The following is a 21,123-nucleotide window of genomic DNA, read 5'->3' on the forward strand; positions in this document are numbered from 1 at the left end:
CCTACCAATCACATCTCATATCCCTAACGACGGTTCGGTTCCTCGCTTAATCGTATAGAAGATCTTACTACAACGGTGGTAAATAGTTCAATACACTCTGCTCAAAGTACCAGCTGTAAAAACATGCAACACAACCCTTCCTATCTTTAACTATCTCTTGTTCTGGCTTCATTCCCTGCACAACATCTGAGGTCGTAGCACCTCCACACCTTAAAATGATCATGACTTCGGTATAATCTTCCACCAGCAACACGGTGCCATAGGAATATTGTAAACAAACACGATAACTGACTAAACTATCGTTCCCTTTAACCAATGATAAACAAAACCAAGTATAATATAAAGAAATGGATTGTCATCCCCTAGTACTAATTAATTGATGAAGAAAAATCGTATTATGCATAAGGCATCAAAGTAAAACAAACTAATCATGCATATTTACAAATTAACTTAATATAAGGTAGGGCACAATCCAAATGATCTTATTTAGCATGCAAAAAAATGTGGATCAAACTCAACCAACTTCTGCATCATCACTTCCGGCTCAATAGCCGGGACTCGTGTCTCGCTTAGCTCATCATATTGCTGGAGACGACTGTTCTGGAATGATGGCCTTCAATCCCCGGGACGATTTGTATCATGTTCTGGGTTTTCTTTCTTGCACTAACACAGGAAGTTCTTCTTTCTTGAACATAGATAACAGGTACAGCTGACTGGAACACAAACACAGTGATATAATTTGCCTGTTATGCACTGATCATTACGAGATTGTTATACTCGGTCTCACATAATTGACTGGCTATCACTCGTAGTGCTCACGTTAATTAGAGACATTCGATTATAGTTTAGTTTATGAAGGCAATAATTTATGCGCAGACCGCACTTGAATTCCCTTAACATGGCTTCCTTTATGTCTCCACCAATCACTGTTTCTCGGATGAGCTTCTAACACTCTATTAATTAATATCACAGTTTATTAATTAATTAACGAATCACAGTCTAAATTCTGCGTGAATGGATAATATCTGTGATGCTTAATATAAATGTTCATCTTGAGTTGTTGCATGAAAGCACGCGGTCTTATATTATGAGGACACAATGGTAAGTACAATCGCGGTGCAACTGATCACTTCAACTGACAACGACAAGTAGCTACATCAGACTGGGCTGAGGTTCGCGGCTACTGTTGTCACCTCAGGCTGGAGACGCCTAGCTCCTGGATTCCGTTAGGTTCGTTTGAAACTTCTTTGTAGTATCACCGTTGCCTCTTTAACCGCTGCTTCATTTGAATTTCATGATGCTTAAATTATTCGCATGATATCGAGGTGATATTTTATCAAAATCCTTAATTACCAGCATGCAGCATCTGGTCAGATACGCATTAACTATTGCTCCTGATTAATAAAAAGAGTAGAACAAATGACAGTCTATCGGTCCTGGACTTCTCATATTTCCGTGCGCAAGGTTGGTAGTCTCCCTTCTACGTCACGACTTTCAAAGTTCTCTGTCTCATGACCGCTATATTTTCTGTTTAACTAGCCTGGTTCAAAAGTTTGAACTTAACGTTCTCGGAGACATTGGTCTACCACACCTATCTTGTACCATTAGCATGTACCTGCATAGACGGCACACCCCAACTCACACAATGCAAGTCTTACCCAACCTCTCTTCACTTTACAGGATGATGGAAACTGGTGAATAAAATGAAATATACTGTAGATCCCATTGGTCTTATAATAGGTATATTAATTGAACCGTGACCAGGTGAAATGGTTCAGTTGTTTGCTCTGCCACTAACAGCTGGAATAGCTGGGCCAGCCCTTTAAATAGCCAGCTCAAATGATGGGCGTGAATGTGTTAATCAGTGTGGGGTCTTCTGATTTAAATATCGGGCTCACTCTCTACACTTTCCATAAGGATGGAAATTTCGACGTTTTGTAAATTAAATTTAAATAATGCTTATTTGATCCACAGTATTGACAATAATTAATGGTGGAAGAAACTCTGCCCAGATCAGGTTTTGAATTGCCTAAGGGCCCAATCTCCCCATCAGGAAGTCGTAAAATTTAAGAAACTAGATTTCCACTTCCGGAGGTGCATATGGCCCTGAGGTTCACTCAGCCTACACCAAAAATTATTACCAGGTTAATTCCTGGGGGCAAAGGCAGCCGGGCGTAGAGCTAACCACTCTACCCTATCACGTGCCGAGGTTAACAATGGTGGAAGCCTTTACCTTCCACTCCTCCAAGGGCCTTCATGGTCTGTACGGAGGTGACTTTGCTTTGCTTTGCTTTGCTTTAAGGGCCCAATCTTAGGTCAGTTCCTCTGGAAATGTTCAGTGGAACTACAACTAACATGCACGAGAATTACGTGACTTGGAAGAAAAAGAAGAAGCGGTTTTAGAAACCTGAAGAAAAGACATGCTCATAGGAGGGGGAGCTAATGCAATGCATAGTTGGTTGGCATATCAAATAATAAAATTCATTGTATGCAATATCAAGTACCTTCGGCAGAAACAGTGATAGCTTCTAATTGAGCGAAAGTTGCGGATCGTGGTGACAGAGCAAGATATGACCAAAAATTAGGGGCAAGACCTTCAACAATGCTGGCAACCATTTGAGACTGAGAATAGTTGAGCATAAAAATTCTAGCATAGAACTTAATATCCTGAATATACTCAGACAACGATTCGTTCAAATGCTGCACTCTAAAATAGTGTTTCTGCACTAATAAAGACAAGGCACGAGAAGGAATAAAGAATTCAAGTACATGTGCATGAAACTGATCTACCGTCCATCTTTCAGAAGTGGCTCTAATGACATGCTCAGAAAGAACTCCAGATACATGTGGATATAGGACTTGAAAAATGTGATCACTATTTAAATTGTACACAATAGCCTGATCCTTAAATTTAGTTAAAAATCGAAGGAAAGAAATAACCTCATCAATAGAGTTAGCAGTAAACTTAGAGACTCTCTTGAATACAGTAGTCAATGGGTGAGGTAAATTGGAGAAAATCTGGGAGAAAGCAGATGTAGGAGGTACCTGGGAAGGACTAGATTCGTCCTGAGAAGGAGTTACAGCAGCATAGTAACCTTGATTCGAGCGCCCTTGAGAAAAGGATGGGGTACTGAAACTGAGGTTAGGACTAGTGTTAGTCTGCAATGAAATAGGCGCAGATATTCTCACCTGTGAAACATTCTCACAAATTTGAGAAACCATTGGAGCATTGACCACTGTTTAGGGGTTATGCAACCTAAAGGAACACTAGGTACAGATGGCTCTTAGACAGGAGCATAGTTTTGCACAATTGCATGAGAAACAGGTTATGTAGCAACAGTAGGCTGACACTGAGACATGGTAGAATTACCAGGTGCCATAGGAAAATTAGAAGACATACCAACATGTGTAGAATATACTAGTGATCACAGTACAAACCTGAAAAGGTACACTTGAACCTCGGAACTTGAATTAGGCAACTCATTCCCTTCAAGCAAGTCTACGATTTTGTCAAATATCCTAGAAAATTGTATTAATAAAGATTCACACTCCTGCTGCTCATCTACTGGCAAATTGAGAGACAAATCCCGAATCCGATCCAGATAATGTTGTAATTGTGCTTTAACGTGTACTAATTGACCATGTGAGGGCTCAGAAGAACAGAAACCAACAAGTATGGCATTAAATTCTGGCAATTTATCTAAAACCACTACCAAAACTCATGCGATTCATCTGTAGTTAATACAGGAATAGTTACCAGTAAATTAAAAGACTGTTTCAACAAGCTTGTGTCATCTCTGACATTTCCTGGCGAATTTAATTTATGAATTCAGAGTTTGTAAATTAATTCTTCCTTTCTCAAATGAAAAGGATTAGGAACAACGCAAGACATGTTGACAGCAAGAAATTGCATTTCACAATAATTCAATAACAAATTAAATATTTAGGTCATCTAAGATGATTACCGTTAATCTCTTTTTCATCCGCAACCATGCTCTGCTACCATTATGTAACTGTTATGGATTACACAACACAAGAACAGTAAAATTAATAAGAGTGGGATTTAAACATCATGAAATTCAAATAGTTTATGCTAAACTAAACACACGATAAACATTCCAGAAAATGGCATAAAGAAATAGATACCATGCTAACTAACATGACCACTATAGGAAGGAAATGGGCTGGGAACACTGTAAGGTCTGTGAGAAGGTAGTGTGTTCCGTGGAAAACTAAATCAACAGTAATCCCTTTCAGAACACTTAAATTTACAGAATAAAACTAGCAGATTACGGTACAAACCAAATAATTAGCAAAACAGCCAAAATAACACATCAAATCGAAATCATGTAAAATAGTTCCAATTATGTACTATAAATCGTGACAGACAGTTATCAGAATACAGACAATGGCCTTTTACAATTATATTTAAGAAAATGAAATTAACGTGAAAATAATACAATTCACCAAGGGCTAAACTCGTATAACAAATGAAATTAGAAGGGGCACGTTGAAACGTTTACTAAGAGAGAGATAGTTGCAAAAAATTAAAAAAAACATAACATAGAGGCCAATTGAGTGGCTGCCTTTCCTAACGCACTTCAGTAAAAGGCGCATAGCTTCAAACTAGCCTACGTTAAATTGGTATTGGATTACCGGAGGCATCTCCAAGGGAAATAAAATTTTACACATTACTTAAAAGACGTGTAAACAAAGTTATATTTACATTTGATTAGAATTTTCAAATCAAGAAAAGGGGATTACCTCGAAACATAAAATGCTATGACTAGCAGAAAGAGCTAAGTGATTTTGAAGTTAAAAATTGGCAAATGCAAAATACTGCAGGCAAACTTCGGTGCACATAGTAAAATTTATATTAAAATTACATTTGAAGTTAAAATCCAAAAACATATACAGAAACAGTGCTCACCCCAAGGGCCGGTAGTCCCATTACGGGACAGACGGAGAAGACGTCTGCTTCCTTCACCTGTCAGAAATAAAAAACGTGCAAACAAGATATGCTCTCACAGAGCTAGTGGTAGCCGAAAATGGGGCAATCAGGAGATAACCAATTAGGGCACAGGAGTACTCTCGCGATTCTTGCATTCATCAATAAGAAACGTTGTTATTCTAGCTTATCACAGAGCTCTTCTAGAAAATCTTTCTGCTGAACCAGCACATTACCGGAAATGAAGCAATGACTGGAAAAATATTCCTAACATTTATATGTGGCAGTACACCCTGCCTCACAAGTTACCTAACTCATTCAAACATCCTGTTACACAATACAACACAGTGTTTCAAATCAAAATATCCATCGTATTTGTTTTCTACAATAAATTCAATTTTTTTAACAATATAGTAAATATTAAGTCCATTGTCCATCTTTTACGCATAATTTCTTCAAGTTACTGTACATAAATAGATTTTAATGATGTAGATCTTCCTTAATGTCTTTTATTGAGGCTTCCAAAATTACATAAAATGGTACACAACATTTTTCAATATATAATGAAAGACTGAAAAGCCGCTGTTTGAATAGCGGTGACCAAAATATTTCTTACTTAACATCTAAAACATAGAAGACTCACCTTCATGTAAAATTTTAAGTTTGTATGTGAAAGGTTTTTGGAAAAGTAATATTGTGATTGTCAACCCCCATCTGAACTTCTTAGGGGAGAAACATTGTGAAGCCAAGCTGAGAGGTTCAGATGGTTACGGCACTGGCTTTCTGAGCTCAAGTAGACAGGTTCAATCTAGTCTCAGTCTGGTGATAATCTAAGGTGCTCAAATACCTCGGTCCCATATCTGCTTTACCAGCATGTAAAAGAATTCCCATGGGACAACATTCTGGCACTTCTGTGTATCCGATGACCATAAAAGTAGTTAGTGGGATGTAAAACCAATATTATTATTATTATTATTATTATTATTAAAACAATTTTGGTGTATATCAAATTTGACACCTACTACATTAAAAAAATGACTCTTGTAAAATTACAACTCCGTGCGTCAAACGGTTTTGGAGGGATGTTGAATTTCATTTCCAGTGTTAACCCCATTTAATCCCATATGGGTGGAATGTTTTAAAATATATCCTATTTTTTTATCTAGGATTTAAAAATATATACCTTCATTTGGAATTTTGTAACTGTGCATTAAACTGTTTTGGAAAAATGTGTATATTTGTTTTTGGGTCTTAACCCCCTTTTGACACCCATAGGGATTAATCTCTTTTCACACCCGGCAAATGCTGGGACTGAACCTTAATTAAGGCCACAGTCACTTCCTTCCTGATCCTAGCCTTTTCCTATCTCATTCTCATCATAAGACCTACATGTGTTAGTGTAAGGTAAAGGAAATTTTTTAAAAAATTAAACCCTCCTGTTATTTAACACCTATGATATCATTTGTAGTAGCATACTCTTTTGTGGTATTATTTGATTCACTCTTGGGTATAAAATTTATGGCATTAATTCCATCATAAATGAAAATATCACTGGATGATCGGTCCATGCTCACTATTTATATTAGCAACTCACAGTGTTAGCCTGCACAGTAACTCAGGGAAATCCACTAGAGCACCCTGAACCTCATGACATGCACGTTCCCCATAGCTGGAATACTATGATGAACCAGTTTATCATGTACCAGTAGTTATCAGAACGTGTATGAACCAAGAGTATGGCATGCTAAATAAGAAAGCTATCTAACTCCACAACTACTTCCCGCCAGTATTCAGGCAGACTATTCTACTTTGCATGTGACAGTGATACAATCTATTGGAGATCAGTGACAGAAGAAGAGACAAAGCACATTACAACAAACAATAGTCACTGTAATGTTAATTTTGATCAATTTTATGGACTTTTGATTTTGTAGGCCTTCACATCTAGTTTTTTTCTGACTGTGATTTTAGGGCATCCAATGAAAAGGGAGTCCTTCTTCCTCTTTCCATGATGTTCTTTCATGACCTTTTCTCATTTTGATGGTCTTTAGAATTTTCCTTGTCGATATGGACTGATGAGCATGCGGTTTTTCACCTTTGGACTACTGTATCATGACAAAAATGATAACATTGGAAACTAATACGACTACAATATTTTGATGTTAGCGATGCTCGGTGTTGACATGGATTAAGCAACAAAGATCTAAACTTATGAATGTCTTTGTTATCATAGCCAGTACAATAAAAGTGTATGAGACCTACATGATTGTAAATTTTGTTATCTATAACTTTTGTTATGTAGTGTTTATCAATAAGACCAATAATAACATAGAAATTTGAGAATCAAATTTTAGGTCTTCCCCTAAACTACCATTTTTGTCCAGCATGAATAAAAATGATTTATAGCTTAGATTGTATTGCCTTATTTCCCAACTTTGCATACCAATATTCATTAAATTCTATTCATCCATTCTCTCACGCACACACACACAGAGAGAAATGACAGAAAATTCATTTCCTTCTTACTGTGGGCACAATCAATATAGAAATACCTCCTTTTTTTAATTCTGAGCAGTCTGCAGACAGAACTCTTATTATATATGTATGCTGCATGGATGGATGGATGGATGGATGGATGGATGGATGGACGGACGGACGGACGGACGGACGGACGGATTCCATCCCTGAAGCATTCAAATTCCCAGTTAAGTCTCCTTTTAACATAGTCCCTTTTTTCAGCTAATTCATTTTTTTAAATTCATTTTCTGTGTTAATTTTGTGATTATGACAAATTATAAGCATTGTGGGCTGCAAAACAGTACCTACTGGGCTGCATGTGTCCCACTAGCCATGAGTTTGAGACTGGTGATCTAAAGGAATCGTAATATGATAAACACAATAGCAAATCAATGTATTAAGGGGGAAAAAAAGAAATAAAACACAAAAGTGCAAGGATAGTCTCCAAATCTATATCACTATCATCTTTAACCTTTACATTGCTGCGCCCTTCCCAATGTTGACATAAGAAGTCATTCAAACTCCGTGGGCAGATACACGCATCTCTCTGCAGTAGATAGGAGCTTACGAAATGACGATCTGTTGATTCATTCATGAGTTATTGAGATAAATATGACACTCTACTTTACGAGCTGCTCTGCGGTATGCCCGGCGTGCAAGCCAGCAGTGAGGCTCGCGTCAGGGATGAGTAAGCTACAGTATGTCGACTGCCAGTAAAGCGCGCGATCTTACCGAATCGGAGGTTGTAAGAGTGCTATCCACATTAGAATCGGAAGATGAATATTCCGATTTTAATTATTTCGAGAATAATGATGATAGTGATGACACCGATTATAATGAAAGTACAGAAGTTGTCCAACCAGCCGGGGACGAACCGCTTAGACTGACAGAGAGACATTTTCCTTCCCCTGTACCACCCACCCCGAAGAAGAGATTTCCTGCCAGGTACTGCCATGTGTGTTCAAACACCACGCTTGATGAGAAAAAGAGGAAAGAAAGTAGATATATGTGTGAAAAATGCGACGTTGGACTCTGTGTACACCCCTGCTTTGGAAACTACCATACCCTAGTAAGATACTGAAGGAGATGAACTTGTTTCGTGTGAATGAACACTTCCAAAGAAGACATGCAATTTGAAAAAAATGTAGGCTACCCACAGTTTTGGAATTACCAGTTTTGTACAACCCTTGATTAACTGGTTCGGACCATTTTTTATTTTGATATCAAACCAAGATGTATAGGAATTTTTAATGCATTTTCAGTGTTTTTATCTTGAATAATATTTTACCGTAAAATTTAGATAGATTTTTACTCATTTTAGACACCCCTGAAGTTATTGTCTTCAGTTTAGTTATATATCGGTGCTTAGAAGTGGACAGCTAGGACCACCAGTAGCCACTGAAACATGTAAGTTGAGCTTTTAACTGTTATTTTTAATTATTAGTTCTATTTTTGTTCAATTGTTGGCCTTTTATGTTGGACATCCTTGAATTTCCTGCGCAACATGTAGCTAATTTTGTGTTAGAAAAATCAGTTTAGGACCTTCCATATTTAGTATAAAAATATATGACAAGCAGGCAAGAACCCTCTGGTTTTTCCCATCTTATTTCCGACTTTTATGTATTGAAGTTAATTATTAAAAATAATTCAGCACAGGGCTTTTACAAAAGAGGATTTATCTCAGCAATGAAAAGGTTAAAGAGATGGCTCTCTCCTCATCAATCTCAGTTCTTCTCACCCTACGACAAGCTCATTTTTGCTTCTGAGCTTCAGCACTCTCTTCACTGTCATCTTGACAAGCATTCAGTCTTGATGTGGAACGTTTAGGTTAAGAAGGAAGCTGGGTAAGCAGAAGAAAAGGGAGGAGCCAAAAAAAAAAATCATTTGAATACAGGTGGTAAAAGACAGGACAAACACAAATGGAAAAAGACAACCCAACAGGTCAATATAAGTAATGGAAAGGAACAAATAAGTGACAAATCAAGTTATATGTAAAAGGATAGGAACCTGTAATAGGATAATGCAAGGAGAGTTCAGCAACAGAGATGGATGAAGAAGTGGAGATTGTCCTCATCCTTTTGTATTTTCATGTTTGTCCTTGTCTCCTTTTCTGTTGCTTCCTCTTCTAAAGCTGATCTGTCCTTGTGTTTATACTATTATGCATTCTTATTCATGTTCCTCTTTCTATATGAGTCGGTTAGGTCCAAAACTAATTTTCAGTTCTGTTTCAAAACTGAGTATGTCCACAACTTGTTCTGTTCCATAACTTGACATGTCCACTGTAACCTGGTAACAGAAGGTGCTTTTTTTGCTAGTAGCTTTATGTCGTACCGACACAGATAGGTCTTATGGCGACGTTGGGATAGGAAAGGGATAGGATTTGGAAGGAAGCAGCCGTGGCCTTAACTAAGGTACAGCCCCAGCATTCACTTAGTGTTAAAATGGGAAACCACAGAAAACCATCTTCAGGGCTGCCGACAGTGGGATTCCAACCCACTATCTCCCGGATGCAAGCTCACAACAGCGCGCCCATAATCGCACGGCCGACTTGCCCGGTAACAGAAGGAAGCTTATTGTTGTAAGAAAGGTTTGCTGTTAATAATGCATAGGTCAGTGTGTTGACAATGACTTCTTTATTGTAGAGAAGCCAGTGTGAACATTCACGCAGCCTTTATAATAGTGAAATGGATGGATAAGGGATTAGTGGCTGCGAAAACAGCATTAGCTGCCGAGCCATGGCATAGTAGGAAGACTGATAGGAATATAACATTGAAGGATAAGTTGTTAGCTGAACTTGGTTATTACAAAATACGTGCAAAGGCAGTTTACAAACTCTTCCAAGCACAGGATGAGGCTTAAATTACTTACTCATTTGATTGTCTGAAGAATGCTGTGATGCAAAAGCTTCCTGACCAAGCTGCCTAAGTCGCCAGCTTTAAACGTATAATTTTACAATATGCGAAGGAACATTTAGTACAGCACATTCGAATGAAAACACATTTATTTATTGCTGTGCAGAAAGTGATGGTTTCAAAAGCTCTAACAAAATAGCTTTTTGTGTTCATCACAGATTAAATAACAAAGTCTTCCCTATGACTGTGCACATTATCCACCTTTTTGTCAATGGTTGCGGGAGGGGGAGCAAAGTAAAAATCTAATTATGATGGGGATGTTAAGTAAGTGTTGAAAAGTGATGCTCCAAATCACGTAAAAACTTGCAGTTTTTACAAATTCTCATCAGTTTAATCCCAAAAGTATCACTGATAACAGTTTTTTGCGTTTTTCTCAATTCACTTTAACATGAATATATTGAGTTTTGGAACTAAGCTACTCGTATATAACTTGACTAACACCACATTTTCTCTAGTGCTTTTAACGTCCATAAGACAGAGACAACCATAGTGCCACAGCAATGCTCTTCACTGTATACATAGTGTTTCATGAAATTAACTTAGCAGAGGAAGTCACTTTGTATTCATTGTTGCAGGTGACCTGACTATCAGTGTTCACGTACTCTATAATTATCTGGAAAACAGCTCTAAAGTACCATGGGAAGATCTGCGCTATTTATTTGGAGAGATTATGTATGGGGGTCACATCACAGATGATTGGGATCGTCATTTGTGCCGTACTTATTTGTGCGAGTACATGCGACCAGAACTAGTGGAGGGAGAACTTACATTGGCTCCCGGGTTTATGTCTCCACCTAATTCTGACTACAATGGTTACCATACCTACATTGATGATTATCTTCCTGATGAGACACCTTATCTCTATGGTCTGCATCCCAATGCTGAGATTGGCTTTCTCACAACTACATCTGAGACCCTTTTCCGCACCATTTTTGAGATGCAGCCTCGTGATGCTGGTGCTGCAGGAGCAGCAACTGTCACCAGGGAGGAAAAGGTATGTCTTTTGGAGTGTCTTATTTCTCTGTTAAAATTGTAACATCCTATTTCTTAGTTCCTTTTGTGGATCAGGGGTGGAGTGTCAGCTTCTAAATACTCTAAGATAGTGGGTTTAAATCTGGCAGAGGTAATCATTGCCCAATAGTATTCTGGTTTCTCTACCATCTGGGTAGAGTGAAATGGAACATCGAATTCGATATGTAAGCAGCCTAAATAGTGTAAAATTGTAGTACCTGCAACATTGAAGGTAAAATGTAAACTCGTCCTCGTCTCGAGGTGATGCAGCTCTTTTCATGCACACTCCCAATGGAGGTTAGCTGTATGTACCATTGTAACCATATACCAGCCCTCTTGCCATTCTTCAATCTCTGGCAGTACCGGGAATTGAACCCGGGCCCCCAAGGACGGCAGCTAATAACACTAACCATAACGCTATGGAGGCATATTATTATTGTTATTATTCAGATTATCTTGGGTTTCCCTGGTGTTATTATTAGGGAAGATTACTACCTAAGCCTAGTGAAACACTATTGACTTTCTGATGCTCTTACTCAGCACTTTCCTTATAAGTGTATTCCTACAGCATGCCTTTCATGGAGTGGGAATTATGGAGTGCACTCGTACTGTGCAGGGATATGACTCCTGGGTGGAAAAAAATCTACAAATCAAATGCTCATACCTCTGAGTGACTGATGTCTCAGTGGCTTGAGTGCCCTTATAAAATCAGTTTATAAACCATTTGGTTAGCAAGAGACTTGGTTTCAAATTTGCTTTAGAGTGAAATTATTTGTAAAGATTACCCACATTACACATCTGCTTTCTTGTGCTCTGTCTACTCTGTAACTATGTTTGAGACTGTTGTCCATGGTCCGTAAAGGCAATCATTTTGTAAGTCTGTATATTCTTTATGTGCTACCCAGATCTGGTACAATCAGGGACATACACATACGTATGCTCATTCTTTATAGATATGTAACCTGCCTGTATCATTATCCTTATTGTACTAGGTAAAACAGATTATGGATGACATAATGGACAAGCTCCCCGACACATTCAATATGGCTGAGATAATGGCAAAAGTGGAAGAACGCACTCCATATATCATCGTAGCTTTCCAGGAATGTGAGCGCATGAATTTTCTGACCTCAGAAATGAAGAGATCACTTAAGGAACTTGACTTAGGTCTTAAGGTAATGTAAACCTGATCATAGATAACTTACTGTAATCCACATTTACCCACAGATACAAGAGCTAACATGGGAAATTATCAGAATTCACGACAGTTATCTCAAAACTTCTACAGGTGGACAAGATTTACGTACTGACACTCAGCTTTATGAGTGATGTTTTAGTTTGCAGGCAATTGTGAAGTGCTGCACTTCATATATATTGGTCCATCAACATGTTCGTCCACCCCTGTAAGTTTTGTGATGTTTGACTAGCTTTGATGTTTTTCCAGGATATTAGTCTGTATTAACATTTTACATTTGTCTATGTTTCAATTACACTTCAAGTAGCCCTTGTCAAGATGAAATAACAGGAGCACCTGTACTTAGAGCGTCAAGAAGGCTAGGTGATAGCACCACCATCACCGTGTCTCTGTCTCAGATTGGTGATACTACTCTACCCCATCTGCGTCCAAGTCAGAGTGAAGATAATCCCGGTAGCATCTTAGGGAAAAAGAAAATATTTTAGCAATAATTTATTTATTTATAGTAGGTTCTGAGAAAGATCACCTTCCAATCCTCTCTAGGTATCGCTCAATAAATCATTATTCCTGTCGGTGGACGTCTCCATTCGACATTCAGTGGCAACAAGTCTCAACGCAAATGAATATGTGACCTTAGCAATACATATGTCTTATCCTAATCCTACATAAATAATAAATCCAATTTAATATTTCTACTAATTTATTAGCACGCTAATCTGAAGAAAAGTTAAACAAATATTGATAAATGTGAGAAAAGAACAATGTGCTTTTATGCAAAGTTAAAATCTCTAGTAATTATTCATGAAATAATAATCTTATTTAAATTTTTTCTCTCTGGAGATGACTCATATTTGAAATGGGATTTTTTTATCAACTGATCCATCCAGCACTGAACTTCATGACATTCAAATACATAAAACCAACTTGTAGCATCTAAATCACAAATTCACTCCTCAGTCGGGAAACATTAAGTTTAACGACATGAGTAAGATGCCCTACAGAAAATATAATTCATGTAGTTTGGTTAGTTTTCATCTAACTTCATTTTTAAACATCCTGATGTTCCTACACAAAACCTCCCTCTTTATTATCTGGGAATTGTCATAATTGGAGCCCTGTCATGTCCAATTTTATCTTATGGACCTTTATTATTTCACTATCTGTGATTCTTATTATGACTTTATTTTACTTGTGAGGTTCGAGATATTTGACAAGTTTCTTTAACATGGCCAAAAATTGTTGCCATACCTTCAAAATGCTGCTAGAAGTGAAATATTCTCCTATATATTAAAATTCATCAGTGATATTAGCAAATATAAACAAGCTAAATCTACCTTTCATTAATCATCAACTAACATAATGAAACAAATATGTGTCAATCTGTCATATATTACTGCACAGTCAATCATAGTCTAACCTCATTACATATTCAGTCGTGCCATTTATTGTGTTACCTCGTGATTTAAACCTACAGATTGTTGGGGAAAGAAAAACTCTAAACACGTCGATTATTCTTACTACATATCCTTACATCTTCACCAATTATGTATGTGGAGGCTAACAACTACTCATAATACACTGACTGACAGAGCAAATCCAACACCAAGAAGGAGTGGTCAGAACTTTATGCCAATCGCAGGGTAGACTGACGTCACTGAGGTATGTTCATGATGTGAAATGCGCTGCTGTGCTGCGCACGTAGCGAACGATAAATGGGACACGGCGTTGGCGAATGGCCCACTTCGTACCGTGATTTCTCAGCCGACAGTCATTGTAGAACGTGTTGTCGTGTGCCACAGGACACGTGTATAGCTAAGAATGCCAGGCCGCCGTCAACGGAGGCATTTCCAGCAGACAGACGACTTTACGAGGGGTATGGTGATCGGGCTGAGAAGGGCAGGTTGGTCGCTTCGTCAAATCGCAGCCGATACCCATAGGGATGTGTCCACGGTGCAGCGCCTGTGGCGAAGATGGTTGGCACAGGGACATGTGGCACGTGCGAGGGGTCCAGGCGCAGCCCGAGTGACGTCAGCACGCGAGGATCGGCGCATCCGCCGCCAAGCGGTGGCAGCCCCGCACGCCACGTCAACCACCATTCTTCAGCATGTGCAAGACACCCTGGCTGTTCCAATATCGACCAGAACAATTTCTCGTCGATTGGTTGAAGGAGGCCTGCACTCCCGGCGTCCGCTCAGAAGACTACCATTGACTCCACAGCATAGACGTGCACGCCTGGCATGGTGCCGGGCTAGAGCGACTTGGATGAGGGAATGGCGGAACATCGTGTTCTCCGATGAGTCACGCTTCTGTTCTGTCAGTGATAGTCACCGCAGACGAGTGTGGCGTCGGCGTGGAGAAAGGTCAAATCCGGCAGTAACTGTGGAGCGCCCTACCGCTAGACAACGCGGCATCATGGTTTGGGACGCTATTGCATATGATTCCACGTCATCTCTAGTGCGTATTCAAGGCACGTTAAATGCCCAGCGCTACGTGCAGCATGTGCTGCGGCCGGTGGCACTCCCGTACCTTCAGGGGCTGCCCAATGCTCTGTTTCAGCAGGATAATGCCCGCCCACACACTGCTCGCATCTCCCAACAGGCTCTACGAGGTGTACAGATGCTTCCGTGGCCAGCGTACTCTCCGGATCTCTCAGCAATCGAACACGTGTGGGATCTCATTGGACGCCGTTTGCAAACTCTGCCCCAGCCTCGTACGGACGACCAACTGTGGCAAATGGTTGACAGAGAATGGAGAACCATCCCTCAGGACACCATCCGCACTCTTATTGACTCTGTACCTCGACGTGTTTCTGCGTGCATCGCCGCTCGCGGTGGTCCTACATCCTACTGAGTCGATGCCGTGCGCATTGTGTAACCTGCATATCGGTTTGAAATAAACATCAATTATTCGTCCGTGCCGTCTCTGTTTTTTCCCCAACTTTCATCCCTTTCGAACCACTCCTTCTTGGTGTTGACATTTGCTCTGTCAGTCAGTGTATGTCACTATGTGTTTCAAATTGACATAAAATCAGCTGTTCTCTTACTAATACACTCTTATCAACATGAGCCTAAACCTATAATAGTCACTCAATACGATCCTCTGCCGATATATTATATAACTTCGCAATATCTTCTTCTTACATATAACCTCTTGAGACATGAACATTTAAATCTCAATATTTCCACCAATACACAATTCAAATCTATCTCTTCTTAGTCATCATTCTTCTCATTTCATTAATCTTTGTCATAACTTCTCATTTGTTACAATATTAATCTCCCTCGATGATGTTGCTTCTGCGATACTCATATAATTCTGGTAGGATCCATCTCTTCCTTTAATTCTTATAGGCGTGGTCATGTTTGTCAATATAATTGACTCTTAGAGCTCCTCTACGTCTCATATAACATGCATTCTCCCCAATACTTTCTGAATCATAACTGAATAGCCTTTCCAAGTAGATTGGTATCAAATATCGATATGTAATACACTCGCTAAAAGCATCAACATAACCATATCACTATCCATATCAATTAAAATAAATAATATTTGTGGTTTTTATGACCAAGATCTGCTGCTGTTGGTCAGGATTTGGCACACACAATAAATCTGACTGAGAATTTTTGTTGAAAGAAAATATTTCTACCTAATGATATAAACACCTTTAAACAAGAAACTTATCTTGTATCTCGTCATTCCTCCGCAACTGCCTCCTTCTTCTCAGATGTTACATGTGTTTCATGCGGCCGGTTACTGCCTCTCTGGATGTCATCTCTGGTCCCAATGTATTGATGCTGCTGTGCCTCGTTATGGCATCCTGAGCAATCTACTTCCACAGTTTAGGCTGACTCCATGGTGTTACAGTTGTTCATGAAAGTAGAAATCAGTATTGGATGGACAGAATACATATTTAAATTGCTCATTTAGCCTCTTAATATTATTACTGGTGCTACTTGAAATTGCGTATCTATAAATATGTGGATACAGCTTCTTGTTATTAAATATAACTTTCCCGGCTAATATGAATTTCAATTGCTAATCCAATTTCTCTTCTATGTACTTAATTGCCTGAAGTATGAAATTTTTCCCCCCTCGCTTCTTCTCTACAGTGGTCTCAATATCTCCTCCAGCCAGTATTTTAATTTGAAAATATTGGATATTTTTTGTATTTTAATTTTAGTTCCTCTGCTATATAGCATGCAATTCCTCTTCAATCTTATGTTTAAATAGCTCTTTTGATACACAGTGGCAACAGATTCAGCCTTTCCTTCTTCTCAGATGTTTCACGTAATGTAATAATTTTTTTTCTGTCCTTAAAAAAATGAATTACCATTGAATTGTTTTTTAGAACAATATCTGTTCCATATCAACAATCTTATACATGGCCCTTACAATTCCATGCCTGATCTGAGTTGATCGGAGTTTCGGTGACATTTTTCATATATTTATTCTGCCTGAATTTGCCATGCACCATTTTGCCTGTCCCTTTCTACTTGGTATTTGCATCTGGACTGTAGCGTAATGGTACACTAATGTCCTTCTCAAATGCAAAACTGTCTCCATTTTAGTTGCTTTTATAAAGTAAAAGTATTTTTGCCAGGTGCAAGTGATATTAAATTAGTGAAATTTACCACAAAATGCAATGCTGTGAGTGGATGGGATAGCATGATAACTGAACACCCCTTTAGCTGGGCAATACTGAGTATCTTCACAAGGCCAAAATACTTCCCATTTGACACACACTATAAGACCTGTGCAATGTGCCCCAGAGCATTCATTCTTTTGGCATCTGGTGGTGAACAACTGTCATAAAATTCTACTAATTAGTAGCATGCTTGTTTCCTATTGGAACAGCTGTCAAGCTCCATTATTTCCACAGCTTTTCTGTAGAGATGAGGATGATACTGATGGGTGGTAGCCAGAAACATTGTTTCCTCAAATTTCACTTAATGATTGAGGAAGGAGAGGGAGTTCTTTGCCACCGCAGTTTTTTCCATTTGGATGAGACGACAATGATGCTTATTTTTTTTCAGCCTTGTGTTAGTGCTGCATTTGATGATCCTGATATAAATCTTCCCAAACAAACAGGGAATATGATGCACATCTGCACTGGAAAGAGAGTCCCAAGGGTACTTAGATGAGCATAACTGCTGGTAGTTTTCTTTATTCTTGTAAAGGGAGTCTTGACCCTTTTAAACCTTGCAAGTCCTATCTATAATCACTGGGATGTATGGAAGGAACACCAGACTGAAAGAACGTGAGCATCCTTATCTTCTTATCAAGCCAGAAAAATCTGCAGTGTAGTGAAATTTTAGATTAATCGTGATTCTGGCTATCACCCTTCCTCATTTCTACTTGGCCGCTGTGGAGATAATGAAGCATGACAATTGTTTCAACAGACAAGAAGAGGCCCTACATTTACGTAGAGTTTAGCAATCATTGCTCGCTGCCAGGTGACAGAAGAAAGAACTCACTGGGACACTCTGCCCAGGTCTTAGAAACACCAGTCTAAGAGAGAGAAGAATCAATGGTCACACTGCCAGCCTTCAAATGCTATAAAAGTGTGGGCACCCACCAGCCTGTATCAAGGGCTACCACAGTGTAGATGAAATGTCAACACATTTTAAAATAAGAAGTTGATACATTAATAAAAACCACCTTTTCAATACATAGCAATCCTTTATACTTAGGATAGGTTAAGTGTAAGAGAGGGCCAAGAGCCCTAACTTCGCCACCTATAAAGGCATGATAAATAAATAAATAAATAAATAAAACCATTAACAGATATTAAAATTAGGACATGTTTCGCTCATACTTTGTGAGCATCATCAGCCAAAATAACCTAATTCAAGGTAGGTCAGGGCCCTGATCCCAGTATATATAATGTAAAAACATCTAATAATACAACGATAAAACTAATTACAACAATTTAAAAATGATCAGTAAGATTATAATGTGTCTATATGTCAGGGTGATTAGCACGCCATTTCCTAAGTCTAAATCCTGCTGTGTTTAGAAGGGAAGTCAGTTCCGCCTGTAACTGATGGGCATCTTGGATGGAGTTGGTTCCAGTCAGCAGGTCATCAACATAGAAATCACGTGTCACAACTCCACAGGCTCGTGGAAATCTTCGTTGCTCTTCCCTTGCCAACTGAATCAGACATCTGGTTGCTAAGAATGGAGCTGCTGCTGTTCCATAGGTCACCGTTGTAAGCCTATAGGTCTTCAGCGGTTGATGGGATGAACTGCGCCATACAATTCTCTGTAAATCGCGGTCTTCAGGGTGGATGTTGATCTGGCGATACATTTTCTTGATATCTGCAGTTATGACGTACTTGTGGGTACGAAACCGAAGGACAATGGAGAACAGATCTTGTTGCACTGTGGGTCCGACCATCATGATGTCATTAAGAGATACTGACGTTGTAGTTTTAGACGACGCATCAAAGACTACCCTAACCTTCGTCGTAGTGCTACCTTTCTTTACAACAGCATGATGAGGCAAGTAGTAGAATCCTTGACTTTGAATAGGGGCTTCGATTTACTCCATGTGTTCTAGTTGGTGATATTCTTGCATGAAGTTAGTATATTCCTCCTTCATTGCAAGCTGTCTTTCCAGTCTTCTCTCTAAGTAATGGAATCGTTTCTTAGCAGTGTCCAGTGAGTCTCCTAGGTTGCTCCGATTGGAACGAAGGGGCAGTTTAACCACGAAGCGTCCCGTTTCTTCTCGAGTGGTGTGCCTCTGAAAGTGTTCTTCATATTCCCTTTCTTCCTTTGTGAGTGGATTGGTCCTCACTTCTTCCTGTGCCCAGAAGCGCTCAACCTGTGTGTGCAGCATGTCACCCTTTATAAATAAAGCCTTAGTTGTAGCACTTCCATGTTGTACAGAGTGGTTGGGTATACAGCCAGCAAGTACCCAGCCAAGAGAAGTGTTTTGAAAAGTGGGATAGCCTTCCCTTGTGCGCTGCCCAGGTAGTTGATACATTAATAAAAACCACCTTTTCAATACATAGCAATCCTTTATATTTAGGATAAAACCATTAACAGATATTAAAATTAGGACATGTTTCGCTCATACTTTGTGAGCATCATCAGCCAAAATAACCTAATTCAAGGTAGGTCAGGGCCCTGATCCCAGTATATATAATGTAAAAACGTCTAATAATACAACGATAAAACTAATTACAACAATTTAAAAATGATCAGTAAGATTATAATGTGTCTATTAAAACATTTAGTGACAATTAAAATAGCTTGAAGTGTAGGTGAATGGTAAGAAATGTTAGTGATACGTTGCTGTGAATGATTATTCGTACAGAATGATGAACGTAATCCTCACACAATGGTATTAAACTGTTTATAGTTGTGAACACTTTTTACACAATAAAAGTGAACTATTGTGGACTGCTATCTTGTTACAGATGTCTTAAGATCACACGTGTTGGTTGAAAAACGAATTGTATAGATGGATAAAACATCACCTGGTTAGTGTGAAACGGCTTTAAGAGACTCCCTCGTGTTATATTTCATCGTAATGTTATTCAGTATATACTGTCATTGATTTTCGAACAGGGGGCTAAAAGATCTCATAGATGAAAAACATGAAACAGCATCAGAAAAGTATAAACAAAGAAGCTGCACTACCATTCTCCAAAGAAACTAAGACACAGTGAGGCTTTAGCAGTTAAAAATGCCTCATTGGTGACAGCCAGTTTGTCAGTTTTCTCGGATTTATGTTGTCTTTGTTGTATTGAAGTGTCTGTCTGATTAATGAATGTTAAATGATAAGCATTTTCTTTGTTGAATAAATTAGAAATCTTAAAGAAAGTTTGATAAAAACATTCTTCTTAACAAGAAACAACTCACTGGTTCATTAGGCAAAAATAACAAAGAATCATGCTTCAATCACTACAACTGCATTGTTGGGCAAATGCAAGTGGAGGAAAGTAAAATGGATGAAACACCAGGATTTGGAGAAGATTTTAACTAAATGGCTCCATCATACCCACAACTACTGTATATTTTGTATACATGTTATACTGTATCTGCAGTACATTGGATTGTCTTTTACTAAATACACAGTTAATACACAATCTCTTGAAGAGTGATTTACTGTACTTTCAACTTAGAGAATGTAATTTTTGCTTCATGTTTCCATTAACTTCTTATTCTTCCTTTAGTCTTTTCTGGTAGCATGAAAATTCTCAATTGTTTATCCTTTAATCCTTTACTGATAAATTAGTTGTTTTGACCCTTAAAACAACAATGACCGATATGTACATTTATGAAATATATTTTTATAAATAGGGAGAACTGACGATCACAACAGATATGGAGGATCTTGAACAGGCTCTTTTCTTAGATACAGTGCCTGCCACATGGACTAAAAGAGCATATCCTTCCATGCTGCCACTTGGTTTGTGGTTTGGAGACTTCATGATACGTCTCAAGGAGCTTGAGAACTGGTCATCTGATTTCCAGGTGAGTATAGGATCCACAGTAATGTATAGCTGTGACAAGCAAGATACTGTTCGGTACAC

The 21,123-nt window shown here is 38.7% G+C and overlaps 1 protein-coding gene across 1 annotated transcript in view; it reads left to right on the forward strand.

The window, feature by feature from the left end:
- Positions 1–21,123, forward strand: part of LOC136875368 (dynein beta chain, ciliary) — a 782,313-nt gene that overhangs the window by 754,510 nt on the left and 6,680 nt on the right. The window contains exons 49-51 of the mRNA XM_067148948.2: positions 10,953–11,371; positions 12,381–12,563; positions 20,891–21,064. Coding sequence (XP_067005049.2) covers positions 10,953–11,371; positions 12,381–12,563; positions 20,891–21,064 — 776 coding nt within the window. The remainder of the gene's footprint in view (positions 1–10,952; positions 11,372–12,380; positions 12,564–20,890; positions 21,065–21,123) is intronic.

This window comes from Anabrus simplex, chromosome 1 (genome assembly GCF_040414725.1).
Source record: "Anabrus simplex isolate iqAnaSimp1 chromosome 1, ASM4041472v1, whole genome shotgun sequence".
NCBI classification, from domain to species: domain Eukaryota; kingdom Metazoa; phylum Arthropoda; class Insecta; order Orthoptera; family Tettigoniidae; genus Anabrus; species Anabrus simplex.